Consider the following 13,400-nt stretch of genomic DNA (forward strand, 5'->3'; position numbering starts at 1 on the left):
TAATTGTCCATATCAAACTAGAAAAACATCGACAAGTTCCCACTGCTACAGATAAATATTCAGTCTTAACCATAAGATGATTCTCAGTTTTCGCGTTATGTACATAATTATTATGAACACAGTTTATTCAGCGCATTCGTATCACTTCAGAGTTTATTTCCACTAACCACTGTCCACGCTATCAAACCTGAAGGAGGATGACGTTTTTCCCCCTCACACGTTGAACCAATATTTAATTTTGTACGTATTTGCTTGCGCATGCGTGTTGTGCTTACCATACGACCCAATCCGAGCTATTTTAACACACGGCGAAAAACTCAAAGTGATTTCCAGAAGATGGCGACCGCACTGGTGGTGAGTCCCTCTGCTAGAATAGGTTATCGAAGCCCGATATATGCGGTTCTTTATCTTTCAAACAGCACGTTTACGGAGTATTTAATTAACCAGCGGTAAAAGACAACTAGGCGACAGTTTAGTCTAAATAATCGAGAGTCTGAGAAATCTTGTAAACTTTACCTCTGACAGGTAACAGAACTCGCTAGCCAAGCAACTTAGCATAGTAAATTATAGCCAGTTGTTTTTAAAATCTTAATATCAGCAATACTGCTTGTAAGAGCATTTACAGTAACTGTTTTTAAAGTATCGTTTACGCCGGGTTAACACTGCGTTGACTGGGTCTATGCCCCGGTCGGTGCCCTGAGTTGAACTCAGATACTTGTATGAATGAGAGGACACCGGTAACGACTCTCGTGGGTTCCAGCTAACGTTAGCTGGAAACCAAATGTTGGTCAGTGCGGGGAAATGTGTTTAAGAATGAGCTAGACATCTTCTCTATAATGCTTTTTTAAAGTGGCAAACGATAATAAATGCTACCCTTTGAGAAAACCTATTTCTTTTCTCAAGTTTGCTACAAGTCTGTAGATTCAAGCCATTTTACGTCAGCGTGGTTCCACGGGGAGGTGGAGCACTTAACAGGGCTAAAGAGGCCCTAAACATGTAGACACGACAGCATAATGTTTTCACAGGCATGGGTCGAAACGATAAAATATCGTAAGATGTTAAATTACTAAACCTCTCAGGCACATTGTGCACACACTTGGTTATAATCATTAAAATACCAAAACAACTTCTTTTTCTTCTAGGCGTCAAATTCCGTTCCTGCAAATGGTGAAACTGAGAAATGTGAAACAGCTGTTCAGAAGGTTGTGAATCCTGAAACGTACATCAAACACCCACTACAAAACAGGTAAGCATTTATCCACATCTGTCTTTTCTTGTAGAAGTATAAATCGATTCAGCTTATAACATTCATGTATCATTCTACCTTATGTATAACAGTTGCAAAAATACTGAAGACAATTAAACTGTTATATTCCAGTAGTGTGAGTCTCCCTCTTAAATGAATTTTGCTGTTGTTATATAGTATGTTTGAGGTGGTAAAAGTTTGCAAATTTTTCTTCACTACCAACCTGACAAATGTAGACAGTATGCGGTCGTACTCTGTAGTAAGACGTTTGTTTGTTTGTTTGTCCCAGGTGGGCTCTTTGGTTTTTCAAGAATGACAAAAGCAAAACGTGGCAAGCCAACCTTCGTCTCATCTCCAAATTTGACACTGTGGAGGACTTCTGGGCGTACGTTTTTGATACTTGTTGAGTTCATGCCACTCAGCATCATAGACTTAAATGGAAAGCTAGAATTATAGTATGGATGGGTTTCTGTGGGGGTTTTTTTGTTTGTTGGTTTGTTTTTGTTTTTTGAGCAAAAATGTTGATGATAATTCCTGTTTATGTTGGTGTGTTTCAATGAAATTCAAATTGGCCTATTCGTTGAGGAGAGGTTGCATGTATTCATATGCTGCTCATTATACTAAGCTTGGAAAAAAGCATGCCCATCCTTAAACTATAGATCCTATAGTGTAGTCTCTGGGCCAATGGTGACCCTTACAAGTTATGAACCACTGTAAATTTTATTTGTCACAGAGTTAACGCCTTATTGTGATGGCATCTCTCTCCTTGAGATAAAGTAAAAAGTATTTCCTGTGTTGTCTTCTCTTCCAGGCATCACAACAGACTAAACCTTCCTAACACTGCCAAATCAAGCTTGTCACAAAATATGAGCCTCACAGTTGAAAAAACAAAATAGACTCTCTACAACTTAACTAACAGTGTTTGATGTTTATGTTTGTCCTGTGCAGCCTTCAGTCATATGCTGAGTCTATGAAATAGGAATTTTTTTTGTGTGTGTTGGTGCCAAGACGAGCTGTGGGTTGCTGGTGATGCGTGAAATTAATTTTCTTTAAAAAAATGCTTTCTTTCTTAGATTATACAATCACATTCAGCTGTCAAGTAACTTGATGTCTGGCTGCGACTACTCTTTATTTAAGGTAAGAAGTGCTCTTCTGTCCCTTTCAGTACTTGCAGTATCCCCATGTAAAAAGACATTTTTCTGGTATTTCCTATTCTCTGGTTCACAAAAGTTGTTTTAGTAAACCCTGAAAGTGGACCCCACCTATCGAATAATCAGAATGGAAAGGAGCATCTTCTGCATTAGGCTGACAAATGGCATAGTCCGTGTGCATAGACTGGTTTATTTCAGCTTTTCAGTTTATTGAAATGCTTTAGCCAGTATTTCAACAGAAAAACCTTCCAAAATTTAAAATCCCACAATAGAGTATGTTGTTTTGGTTTGTGTTTTTTTTTTTTTTTTTTTTTTTTGTCTTTTTTCCTCTCCCCGCTGTCATAGATGAGGATAGTTGTGAGCAAGTGTCTCAGACATTTCTTGATGACTTGTATGCAACAGTGATGTATATGGTGTGGGCTTGTGTTTGAATACAGGATGGGATTGAGCCCATGTGGGAAGATGAAAGGAACCGGCGAGGCGGCCGCTGGCTGATAACTCTGTCCAAGCAGCAACGTAAAGCAGACCTGGATCGGTTCTGGTTGGAGACGGTATGTTGCGCCCTCTTGTATTATTGGTTGCTCTAACAGAGTCATCATTCTTCTCATCTATTGGCCTTGTACAGTGTGTATGTTTTGACACATGGCAATAGGAATGTGCAGTGTAGATAAAAGGATGAGTTCCATGTAGCAGTCCTTGCAGTCTTTTTTTTTTTCTTTTTTTTTTTTAATAGCAAACTACATGTCTCTGTAAAGCACTTTGAATCACCTTGCTGTTGAATTGTGCTATACAAATAAACTTGCCTTGCCTTGCAACTGTGACAAGCCAGTGAATGCTCAGTACACAACTTTTCAGGTACTAACTGCATTTAAAACAAAAACATGTGTCCACAATAACAAATCTTTTAAAAATTCATATTTCCCTGCAGCTCCTGTGTCTTGTTGGAGAAGCTTTTGACGACTACAGTGACGATGTTTGTGGAGCTGTCATTAATGTTAGAGCCAAAGGTGATAAGATGGCTATATGGACTACAGACTATGAAAATAAAGAGGCCATCACACACATAGGGTAAGTTGAAAATGCCACAATTATAGATGAGGGGAAAAAAAATCTGAGCACATTAGATGCTGTTGTGCAAGTTTTTGTTCTTTTTCTTTTCTCTCTTCTGTCTAGAAGTATGATTCAGAATGATCTGTAGTATCATGTAGTATTAGTCTTGGAGTAAGAAGCTTGTTACAGGAAGATATAACAAAAGTGTTTTTTTTTTTTTGTTTTTTTTGTTTGTTTTTTTTAAATGACTGAGTTTGTCTCATAGCTACTATGTAAAATGTCTTTGCTTTTTTAGGCGTGTGTATAAAGAGAGGCTAGGCGTTCCATCAAAAGTGATCATTGGTTACCAGTCACATGCAGACACGGCCACAAAGAGTGGCTCAACAACCAAGAACAAGTTTGTTGCCTGAGGATCCAAGGATTATCAACCAAGCCTTCCTGTGTTTCCAAATAGTTTTTTTTTTTTAATTGAATGTAACTTCGATCTTTTGAAAAACACTCAGGGAAAAGGGATAAAATTGCTTTTTTTTTTCTTTGGACACTTATCACATGTTTGGGACACTTAAGGTGACTGTGTGATGAAGATGCCTTTTTTCCCCATTTGGTTCTGAATACTTTGGTAAAGGTTGATTTGGTGTATTTTTAGCTATTTTTGTTAAAGTACTCAACATTAAAGGCATATGAAATAAAAACATGCAGTTTAATAAACTGGTACTTGGTACTGTACTCCTGTAGCAAATTTACAGTAACAGCATAGGGATTTAAAATGTTTACATTGGAATTAAAATTAAACAAATCCAAGTAATGCGTTGACTTCAGAGGCTACTCACTGTAGAAGCAAGACAATACTGACACCGTTGCCGTTGACCCACTTTGGGTGTCAATAAAGTCATGGTTTTTTGTTTTGTTTTTTGGAAACGCCACCGAAGCATGTTGTGCAATATATATTTGTAATTTTCTTTTTTTTGGGGGGGTGGGTGCGCGTTCATGTGAGTGTCTAAAGAGTTAAAACTTCACATCTCTGTAATGACATCAACATCAATGTTCCACGATTGATAAAATTTGTTTTCTTTGGCCAAAGCATGTGTTTGGTGCATGTGTTTTCCGAAACATGCGTGTTATCCAGCATCTGTTTCTTGAACTGAACAGCCAGGCTGTTCACTTTCTTTGCACGGTATTTGTTTCTGGAACATGGTTAAGCTTTGTTAAACAATGCAAACAGTTATTTCCATTCCACATTTTTGTGACAAAATGAATATTGTTGGATGAAACGGTGCCTTTAATGTAAATCCCAGCCTGATATTTCTGAAATGTACAGAGCGGCAATGTAAATAAACTTGTACAGTGGCTTCTTTTTTTTGTCAACATGGTGTGCTATGAACTTGTCAGAAAATGTTTTAAAGCCTCTACCAAAGCACGCAACAGTGGGTTAGGAGAAGTTACTTTTTTTTTTTTTTTGCATTGCAAATGTCTATTATGAAAGAAACTGAGATTTCAGGGGGGGGAAAAGGGTTGATTCTTGTGTCCAAACTTAACTTTGCTGCTTCATGACGTTCTTTTTTTGGCTTGGCGTTCATTGATTGAGGAAAGACTTGTGCTTTATTTTTATTTATTTATTTATTTTTTTTTTTAGAGACACACTGCTAAAATGCTTTCAGCCTTAAATAGTGTGTTTTATGAGGGTTCTTTTTAATCCTATGATACCCTGTTCACCATTTAAAAAAATAAAATAAAATAGAAATCACATAACTTTTCTTAGATCCTCAGACTCAGTATCCTAGCATTAGGATAAGACATTGTAAAAACCAGGTTTGATATTTTGTTCTTCAATAATTAAAGGTTTACACGAAGCAGCTGTAAGTGATGATCATCATAAAGCTGCCCCTGTTTCTTTCTCGAGCTTTGTAGGGTTTGTGTTCCAATTGTGTTTGCTGGCTTTATAACTACAGTATATTGAGTTAGATTAAGCGGTTTCAGTGGGAACCGCTGCATCACTAATTTATGGTCCGTGCCTTTATTAGGCTGCACAAATTGCAGTTTAAGGGGGTTTTAAGTAATCTATGACATCAATTGACTGTTACTTTAGAGCAACAGCAGCTTAGCGCCTCCTGTCCATTTGAAATAAGCATGCTTGTAATTGACACAATCCATCTGGTCACGTTTTCACACGTGACAACTTGGAGGAAATTAGAAGAGAGCTACAGGAAAGTCTCTTGAGGTTATAAGAAAAAGCTTTAGCTCATCAAAAGTATTCCTGGTTGAAAGCTTTGGAGCATTTTCATTTTGCTCCCTGGTAGATATTCAAAACATAATTTGTTGATGTTGAACAAGTGAAGATAATTGAACACATTAAATCTCTCTGCTTTAATGCAGACCAGAGTGAATTGTAAATGTTCTGCAGTTACATGGCACTTTTAAATGTTAGCCGTGTTCTACAAAGCCCTTGACATTGTTACTATTGGCGTAAGCATGTGAATGAGTGGAAAAGAAGCATAGAGCTGCCACGAGTGCTGCTCACCACTGGGAGAAACTGCAGGATCGTGGTCTTGCTCAGTGGTACTTGAGCACATGAAAGGGGCAGGGTATCAAACTGCTAACACTGCAATTAGTGGTTAGCTTGTTCTACAGCCTTTATATTTCATATATTTGCAATGCAGACAAAATACACATGGCCTCATAAATCACAGTGTCTAACCTCATACCTCAACCTTTGGATGGTGTCACCTTGGACTCTACTGCTACTCCAGTACTGCCATTTTGGACCAGGTTATGTCCTTTAGCTTACACACTAAACAAACTACTACTACTACTGCTTTCCCCGAGTCTGTGCAGGGCTGACAAAATATTGTTTGTATTTGACTGACACTGAAAAAACTAGTGCATGGATTTGCTTCCAGGGTGGACACACAGAGTAATTTCATACTGTCAAGTTGTCCTAAAAACTCCTTGCAGCAAGAGTTCTGACAAGGCACTCAAAAAATAGGCACTCTCTTCTCCAGTATTAGCCTCAGTGGCTTCAATTTTAATCCAGAATGGAATTTAAAATCATCTTCACATACAAAGTGCTGAATGATTAGGCCCCCGTCATATCTTAAAGAGTTCATATTACCTCATTATCCCCATTTGGGAGACAGACACCCTCTCTACTTTTAAGATTAGACTTAAAACGTCCCTTTTTGATAAAGCTTATAATTAGGGTTGGAACCTGATTAATTTCTTGTGATGTTACAGGCTCAAGCTTCTGGCGGACCTCCTATGATACACGGAGCAGTTCTCCACGTCCCTCTTTTCATGTCCTATTTGTTTTCATACCACATCAACTTTTGTCTGCTCTCTTCCTTAGCTAACTATAGGCATAGCCTAGTCACCTGACGTTCCCCTCACCCTCCAACCAGTTGCACTAGATGTCTGCTACTCCTTAAGTCGGCTTCTACCTGAAGTTTCTTCTTTAAAGGAAGTTCTTTCTCCCCACTGTTGCCAAGCCATTGCAATTTATTTCCAATATATTAAACTATTGTAAACTCCATTCTTATACTCATGGCAAGCTGTGAGTGTGCCACGATAAGCTCTGGTTTTATTGTGTAGTTTTGAAAGAAAACAGTGGATTGGTTGAAGATCTTGTCATAAGACATTGAGTCAAAAGTTTTATAGGTGACTATGCATTAGTTTAAATGATATCCAACTGCATTTCCCTATCTTGGATAGATTCAGATAGCAATGTCAGCCTTTGCAACTATACCAAAAGATTGCTCAATTTACTAATATCCCACTCTTTAATGTAATGCTGCAGTTATCACAAGTACTAATCAATATAACTGCCTGTATAACTATTTTATGGCCAGTTATGTCAGGTCATATAAATGCATTTTTAGATACACTAAATGGAGCTTATGCGTATGTTCAATAAAAAGAATCTATTCATTCATCTTCCTGGATTCCTGGGTGTTCAGGCTGCTAATCTATTCTTTACATCACTTCCGCTTCCCGACACTGTCAGACTTGTTGTCTGATCCAATCAGTTTCTTGCCCACCTTCTGCAAGTCAATCCACCTCTCTTCTGTGTGCTTTAAATCTCAGTGCTCTTCTGTCATTCTGCAAGACTCTCATTAGTGCAACCCACCTAGAGATCTTCCTTCACCTGCTTCATCTCCTACATCACCAGCATTTTGACTCCGGCAGTCCTGTCCTATTTCCTCCCATCATTAGACTCCACTCTGCAATGTAGCTTCATCAGATTTTAGTCTCAGAATAGTTTATTACTCAAACTTTGTATATCAATGAACCATTTTGACTTCCTCCAAATGATTCCTTCTTCTCAGACGCTGTTCTTGTATTGCTGATCAGTGAGATCATTTTCCTTTTTATTATATAAAGGTGTGTCTTTAGAGGTGAATAAATACTGAGTTTACCACACTCAGTGTTTGCTCCGCGGGCGCTGCATTGGTGGCTGCCCACTGCTTCACTGGGTGAATGGGTTAAATGCAGAGGAGCAATTTCCCTATGGGGACTAACACATACACATTACATTACATCAGTGTCACTGCCGCTGACTTAGTGCCAGCAGGGATAGGATGGATGGATGGATGGGATTTAATTGTCTCTTTGGATAGGCAAAACTATAATACAGCATCCAATAAAATCTCAAATAAGATATATTTCTTTATTTTATCAAACATGTCACATTGTTTTTAACTTATTATTATATATCTGTTGTCACCGGGATGTCTGCCTTTCCTTTATTTTAATAATAAAGCAAATAAGATGCCTGACGCTGCATTATGATCATCTGTTAGCATATTTAGTACGAGTTTATGCAACCTGCTTTTCTTCATATGCCTTTTTAGCTGATTAGCACCTCTTGTGCTCCTCTTGTTTGCACAGCTGACACCTGAGGTCTGTGGATTTCATGTCTCTGATGCTTTGACAGATGGAATTGCTAATCTGATCTGACACCTAAAATTGACACTCACAACATTAATGTGCTTCCCATGAAAATCAGGTGCAAATTAAACAGGGGTAACGTATATTTCCCTTCTTTTTTTTCGATTTGTATTTTTAAATTTTGAGGATCCTGTTATGATTCTTAGAAAATGCTGGAAATATTATTCATGTCATTCAAGAATCTTATCTATCTATCTATCTATCTATCTATCTATCTATCTATCTATCTATCTCATTGTTGCTATGAGTGTAATTAATGATGAGCAGTTATGTTGCCATGTGAGTAAGGCAGAAAGGTTCTTTTCGTTTACTAAACTGTCCACCAGGAGGCAGTATAGCTACACACTTGACGTCAGCTTTCACTCTTGAATCCCCCATAAATGTTTTGGTAGATGAAATTGGGATTCCACTGAGTCCTCTGTTGCACACACCAGGGAAAGAAGATATCTGTAAATAGCAGCTGGGTGCCTTATTTATTTATATATCCCCCCCCAACCAAGAAACCCTAACTCCCCCTGCCCCCCACCCCTTAGCTGCTTTAGGCAACTGTCAGCCTCCTGTTCACCAGCCCACCTCATATGCACAAGTGCAGCTATAAACACAGTGACATGACACCACATTGGATGAAGCTGCAGCATAAAAGGTTGCAGATAGTTCCTTGCATCTGCAGGAGGTGCTGATTCCCTCTGTGTTTCATGACAGATGTGTCACTGAACTACTCGTTCACTGTACCTCACCAGCGGCTGCTTTTGAGGACTCTGAGCTAGTCTCAGTAGGTAGGTTATTATCCATGGTGCTACTGACAGAGTCCTAGAGTCAATAATAATCTTGTCATCTTTCTGTGTGAACCAGAGGGAGGGATCCACTCATTTGCCAAGTAGTATATAGAGGGCTTCGTATCACGCAGACACATATAAGTGTGCACAATTGCACACAAATGCACAAGCCCTAGAGTTCTGACTGCATAAGACTCAGGTCCTGTGCTTTCAGATCAGACTCACATGCAGGCTGCTTGGTGTTTCTGTCTTAGAAGTAGTACACGAGAGACATATATTAAGCCCCTGGTGTTGATAAAAAAGGGAAATATTTGAGTTGACTGCAGTACATTATAAGTATTTATGTCTCCTTCATGTATTTTTTTGCATATATGACACACATGCATTTTAATATTAGACAAAGTAAGTAGATACAAACTAATTACAAAATGCAGTTTTTAAATGATTATTTAATTTATTAAAGGAAGACAAAATCCAAACCTAATATTAATGTGGAAAAGTAATTACCCCGTAAACCTGATAATAGGTTGTGTCACCCTTGGCAGCAAAAACTACGATCAAGCATTTAGAGTAACTGGCCACAGTTCTTGTGGTAGAATTGTGACCCACTCTTGTTGTTTTAAGTTGTTGTTTTGCTCAAGCAGCACTGGAGCATTTTGAGCATGAAAAAATTAAAAAATCCAGAATGGGACAAATACATTTTCAGGACACTTTATACGTCAAAATATAAAGTTTGTCACATAAAAAAGTGTTAATATTATCATTTCACATTGCACACATTACGTCACACGAAGGTAAATGTATATGTGTCTGTTTGCTATACCTGTGAACAGTGCTTCTACATTCTGTTTTTCATCCATTGCCCTTAATTAATTCAGAATAAACATTTTGTTAAAGCAGTAATATGAATAATTTCTATATATCTTAAATTGTTGCAAAGAGAAAGGTTGTGGGGCTAACACCAGCACAAACTAGTTTCACTCATAACTGCTTCAAACAGACCTGTTTCCAAGTATAGAGACGGTATTTTACTACCCAAACACAAATCAACTTGTGGAAGTGCAACCAGGATTATTCAGATGATCCATTTTCATTCAAATACTGATCGTTGTACCACTTGATTGTTTCCAAAGCAAAAATGTCTGCCCCAGTATTTTCATTATTCTTCGTGTAACAACAGTACATCAGCAGCTGATCACAGGGTCTGAATATTTTTAGACGTAACCCTAATGCGTTAGAACAAGGGGAAAAAAATGTCACGTTCTGTCACATATTTTTCAGCCTTTTCTGTGAACAGACTGCAAAATGGCTAACACTAATGTTAATAATAAGTTGCCTGTACCCTTCAGCAGAAGGATAGATCATGTGTATCTGTGCCTGCAAAATGGCATTACTCAATGAAGCGAACAGCCACAGTAAGCTAATTTATTTAGCAGTTCACTGACTTGCAGTGCTAGAATACAGTACGATTGTCCTTAGCAGCTACAGTTGATGTAATCTGCATGCAGACAATAGCTTATATGCAAATACGCAAAGCAAACAAAGTGAACGCTGGCTTTTTATGAATTTCTTTAAGTGACATGAAAATCCATCGAATTATTTGAACAATGGAAATATACTAAAAATGGTAAAAAAATAAATAAAAATGGAGATGGCAAAACATTTACAATGCAACACAATGTAATGTGAAGTAAATAAATTACTGATCTGAAACTATGCACCCTCATGACTTCCTTCTGGATCCACAAAAATCCAAATAAATATTTAAGGCTTTCCCATCATTCTTATACTCCATACCTGAAATTATAAATCAACAATTCCTTTTTTGGTCCGAGGACTAGTTCTGTTACCACTGCTTTACCAGGCGTTGTTGTATTGATTTAAATTGCATTCGTGCCCTGAACAAAAAAGCAGCACCAGAATCAGCAGGCTGCTGACAAACATCACGCCGCAAAGAAATAAAGAGAAATAAAAATCACTTACTTGTGAAGAGTGAAGTGAAAAATACTATGACTCACCCTTGAAAACATGAGCAGTCAAAAAACATGGATTCTGACTAATCAAAGGCTCTTTTATTAAGCCTCTGAACCCTTTCTTAAAGATTTGAATCCTTTCAAAAGAATTGCAAATCATCCTTAATTTTAGGAATCAACTTTAATTTTCTTTTCAGATCACCAAATTTGGTTCACCAGAACTTCTTTTTTTTTTTAATCCATTCAGTTGGTTTTTGTCTTGCTTTGTATTTTCTTCTTGACACAAATTATAAACCGTGTTGAAATGTGATAGCACTGATTTTTGGATGTCTGCTGGAAAACTCTTTCACTGTGCAAAACCCAGTAATAAGCAGTAACACTACCTGATTAGAATCTCCGAGGGAAGGAATTAACCTATGTAAAATGGATAAAAAGTAGTAGAAAATAATCCTCAGGTCTTTATTATACAGGAAAAGTAAACAAAGTCTTTTCCACATCATAAGCAATGCTCCCATCCATGCTGATTTGACCTTGAGCAAAACAACAAACTCCTACCTGCTTCGGGCAGTTTTATGCACTGACCCAGTTGGTGAAACAGTAATGTGTTTGTGTGTAACACAGCAAACAACTAGCTCTTTTTAAAAAAGCACTTATTCCCTTTCGTCAGCTTTTGTACATATATTCAGTTTGGCAGTTATTTAGCTAAATGAGCTTCAGCAGTAATCACTAGTGTCACAACTCCAGAATCAAATCTATGTTAAATGCGTTCCCCAAAGCTTTGGGTATCATCCGTCTCTTAGCTTCCTTCTGTGGACAGGTTTGGTTTTATGACCTAGTTTTTCTTTCTTTCTTTATTTTTATCTGCAACACATTTACATCAGGTAATATCGTGGCAGGATGAGCTGCTGCTTCTTATGCAGAGTTTGATCCCGACTCTGCGGTCAGCTCATCGTGGCTAAATGGTGTTTCCCTGGCAACATATTCCCTATAAGAAATGCTGATGAACGCAGTGGAGTGAGTGGATTGGAGATCTGGGAAATCATTCACTGGTTGCAAGAGCTTGTGATGAGGATAACATATCACTCATATTTGGGACATAACTGAAACACTTTCAAAGCCTCATAGTGCCTGTTTAAAAAAACAGGAACATATATAATATATATATTCCTTTGGACATGCTTTTGCCACTTATTTTCCGTGTAGTTCTTGTACCTGATGGTTTCAAAGCAATGTATTTTTGTTTGTTGAGCCACTGTCACAAAAACACATCACTTGTTCCCATTTCTTTAGCTGAATCTAGGAAAACCTAAAGTATAAATGCTATTTTTGCACCAACAGGGTGATTCCCAATAAACTTGGTATATCTCAGCATGACGTACAATGATTTTGAGGAAACCGGAGGAGAAAAAAAGCAGTGGCAGGATTAACAAAAAAACTATCAACAGCAAATGAACAGTATCTGAAAAACATTTCAAACAGTGCAGTGAAGGTGTGACATAGGAGCTGAGAGATGCATCTGGCCCTTGATCCATCTACTGTTCGCTGAAGCCTCATCAGAAATGGTCTCAGTGGAAAGGTGGCTGTCAAGAAGCGGTTCTTAGGGAAGAAAACAGGCAAAAGGGCTGAGATATGCCAAGTTACACAAGAACTGGGCTGGAAATTAGATGCAAAAGGTCTTCTGAAGTGATGAATCCAAATTTGAAATTTGTTCAAATTGTGGTTAGTTTGTATGGAGGAGGTCGGATGAGAGGTACATCAGTGAGAGCCTCCAGCCATCTGCACAGTGGTGGCTCTGTCATGGTTTGTATTTCAGTCGGTGGTGTTGGGGATCTTGTCAGGCAGCCAAAGAAAAGCCTTGGAATGTGCTTCAAGAAGCCCAGACAACTATTCCCAAAGACTAATTAAAGGAATTACAAGAAAGCTAGGCAAAGCGAGTTCAGACTGTTGTAGAATAAAGGTGGTCATAACAAATATATGACTTTTAAGTTTATTAGAAGTGTACAACCTTTGTTTTTGCCTTATATGCTTGTACAGATGTACTGGTGGATATATAGATCTGCACTTATTACCAATTTTCCTTGAACAGTTTTTGTACAGTGCTGGATATTTGGTCACGCTGTACTGACTCATCCTTTTCTGCTCGAAACATGTTAGGTTAAATCAGATGCTGATTTGCCACTTCATTTGAGGCATTTGCTTTTTTGTGACGGATAACTGGGGCGTGATATTGTTTGCAAAACAAACAAAAACCCGCTCGCTCTCT

At 38.0% G+C, this 13,400-nt stretch overlaps 1 protein-coding gene and 1 long non-coding RNA gene across 3 annotated transcripts in view; both read left to right on the plus strand.

Moving 5' to 3' along the window:
• The window catches only part of LOC146523996 (uncharacterized), a 315,951-nt gene that overhangs the window by 55,291 nt on the left and 247,260 nt on the right, over nt 1–13,400 (plus strand). The gene's annotated exons all lie outside the window — the stretch shown is intronic.
• LOC146523999 (eukaryotic translation initiation factor 4E-1A-like) lies at nt 228–4,948 on the plus strand. Of its 2 annotated transcripts, XR_014877419.1 has the most exons (8): nt 228–354; nt 1,143–1,246; nt 1,536–1,631; nt 2,320–2,383; nt 2,835–2,948; nt 3,326–3,465; nt 3,743–4,170; nt 4,442–4,948. XR_014877419.1 is itself a non-coding variant. In XM_085181738.1 (7 exons), exons 1-7 carry the CDS (start codon nt 259–261, stop codon nt 3,855–3,857), a joined length of 729 nt encoding a protein of 242 aa, XP_085037864.1. In that variant the 5' UTR covers nt 228–258; the 3' UTR covers nt 3,858–4,948. The 2 variants fall into 2 exon arrangements, 1 of the variants encoding a protein (XP_085037864.1); XM_085181738.1 differs by having other exon boundaries at nt 3,743–4,948.

Source organism: Neolamprologus multifasciatus, chromosome 2 (assembly GCF_963576455.1).
Source record: "Neolamprologus multifasciatus chromosome 2, fNeoMul1.2, whole genome shotgun sequence".
NCBI classification, from domain to species: Eukaryota; Metazoa; Chordata; class Actinopteri; order Cichliformes; family Cichlidae; genus Neolamprologus; species Neolamprologus multifasciatus.

What these genes read in the sequence shown, in the direction of transcription:
- LOC146523999 (XM_085181738.1), top strand. Translation starts at nt 259, where the DNA reads ATGCGTGTTGTGCTTACCATACGACCCAATCCGAGCTATTTTAACACA. An exon ending in AGATGGCGACCGCACTGGTG is followed by an intron (nt 355 to 1,142) that starts GTGAGTCCCTCT and finishes TTTTTCTTCTAG; the next exon opens with GCGTCAAATTCCGTTCCTGC. An exon ending in AAACACCCACTACAAAACAG is followed by an intron (nt 1,247 to 1,535) that starts GTAAGCATTTAT and finishes TGTTTGTCCCAG; the next exon opens with GTGGGCTCTTTGGTTTTTCA.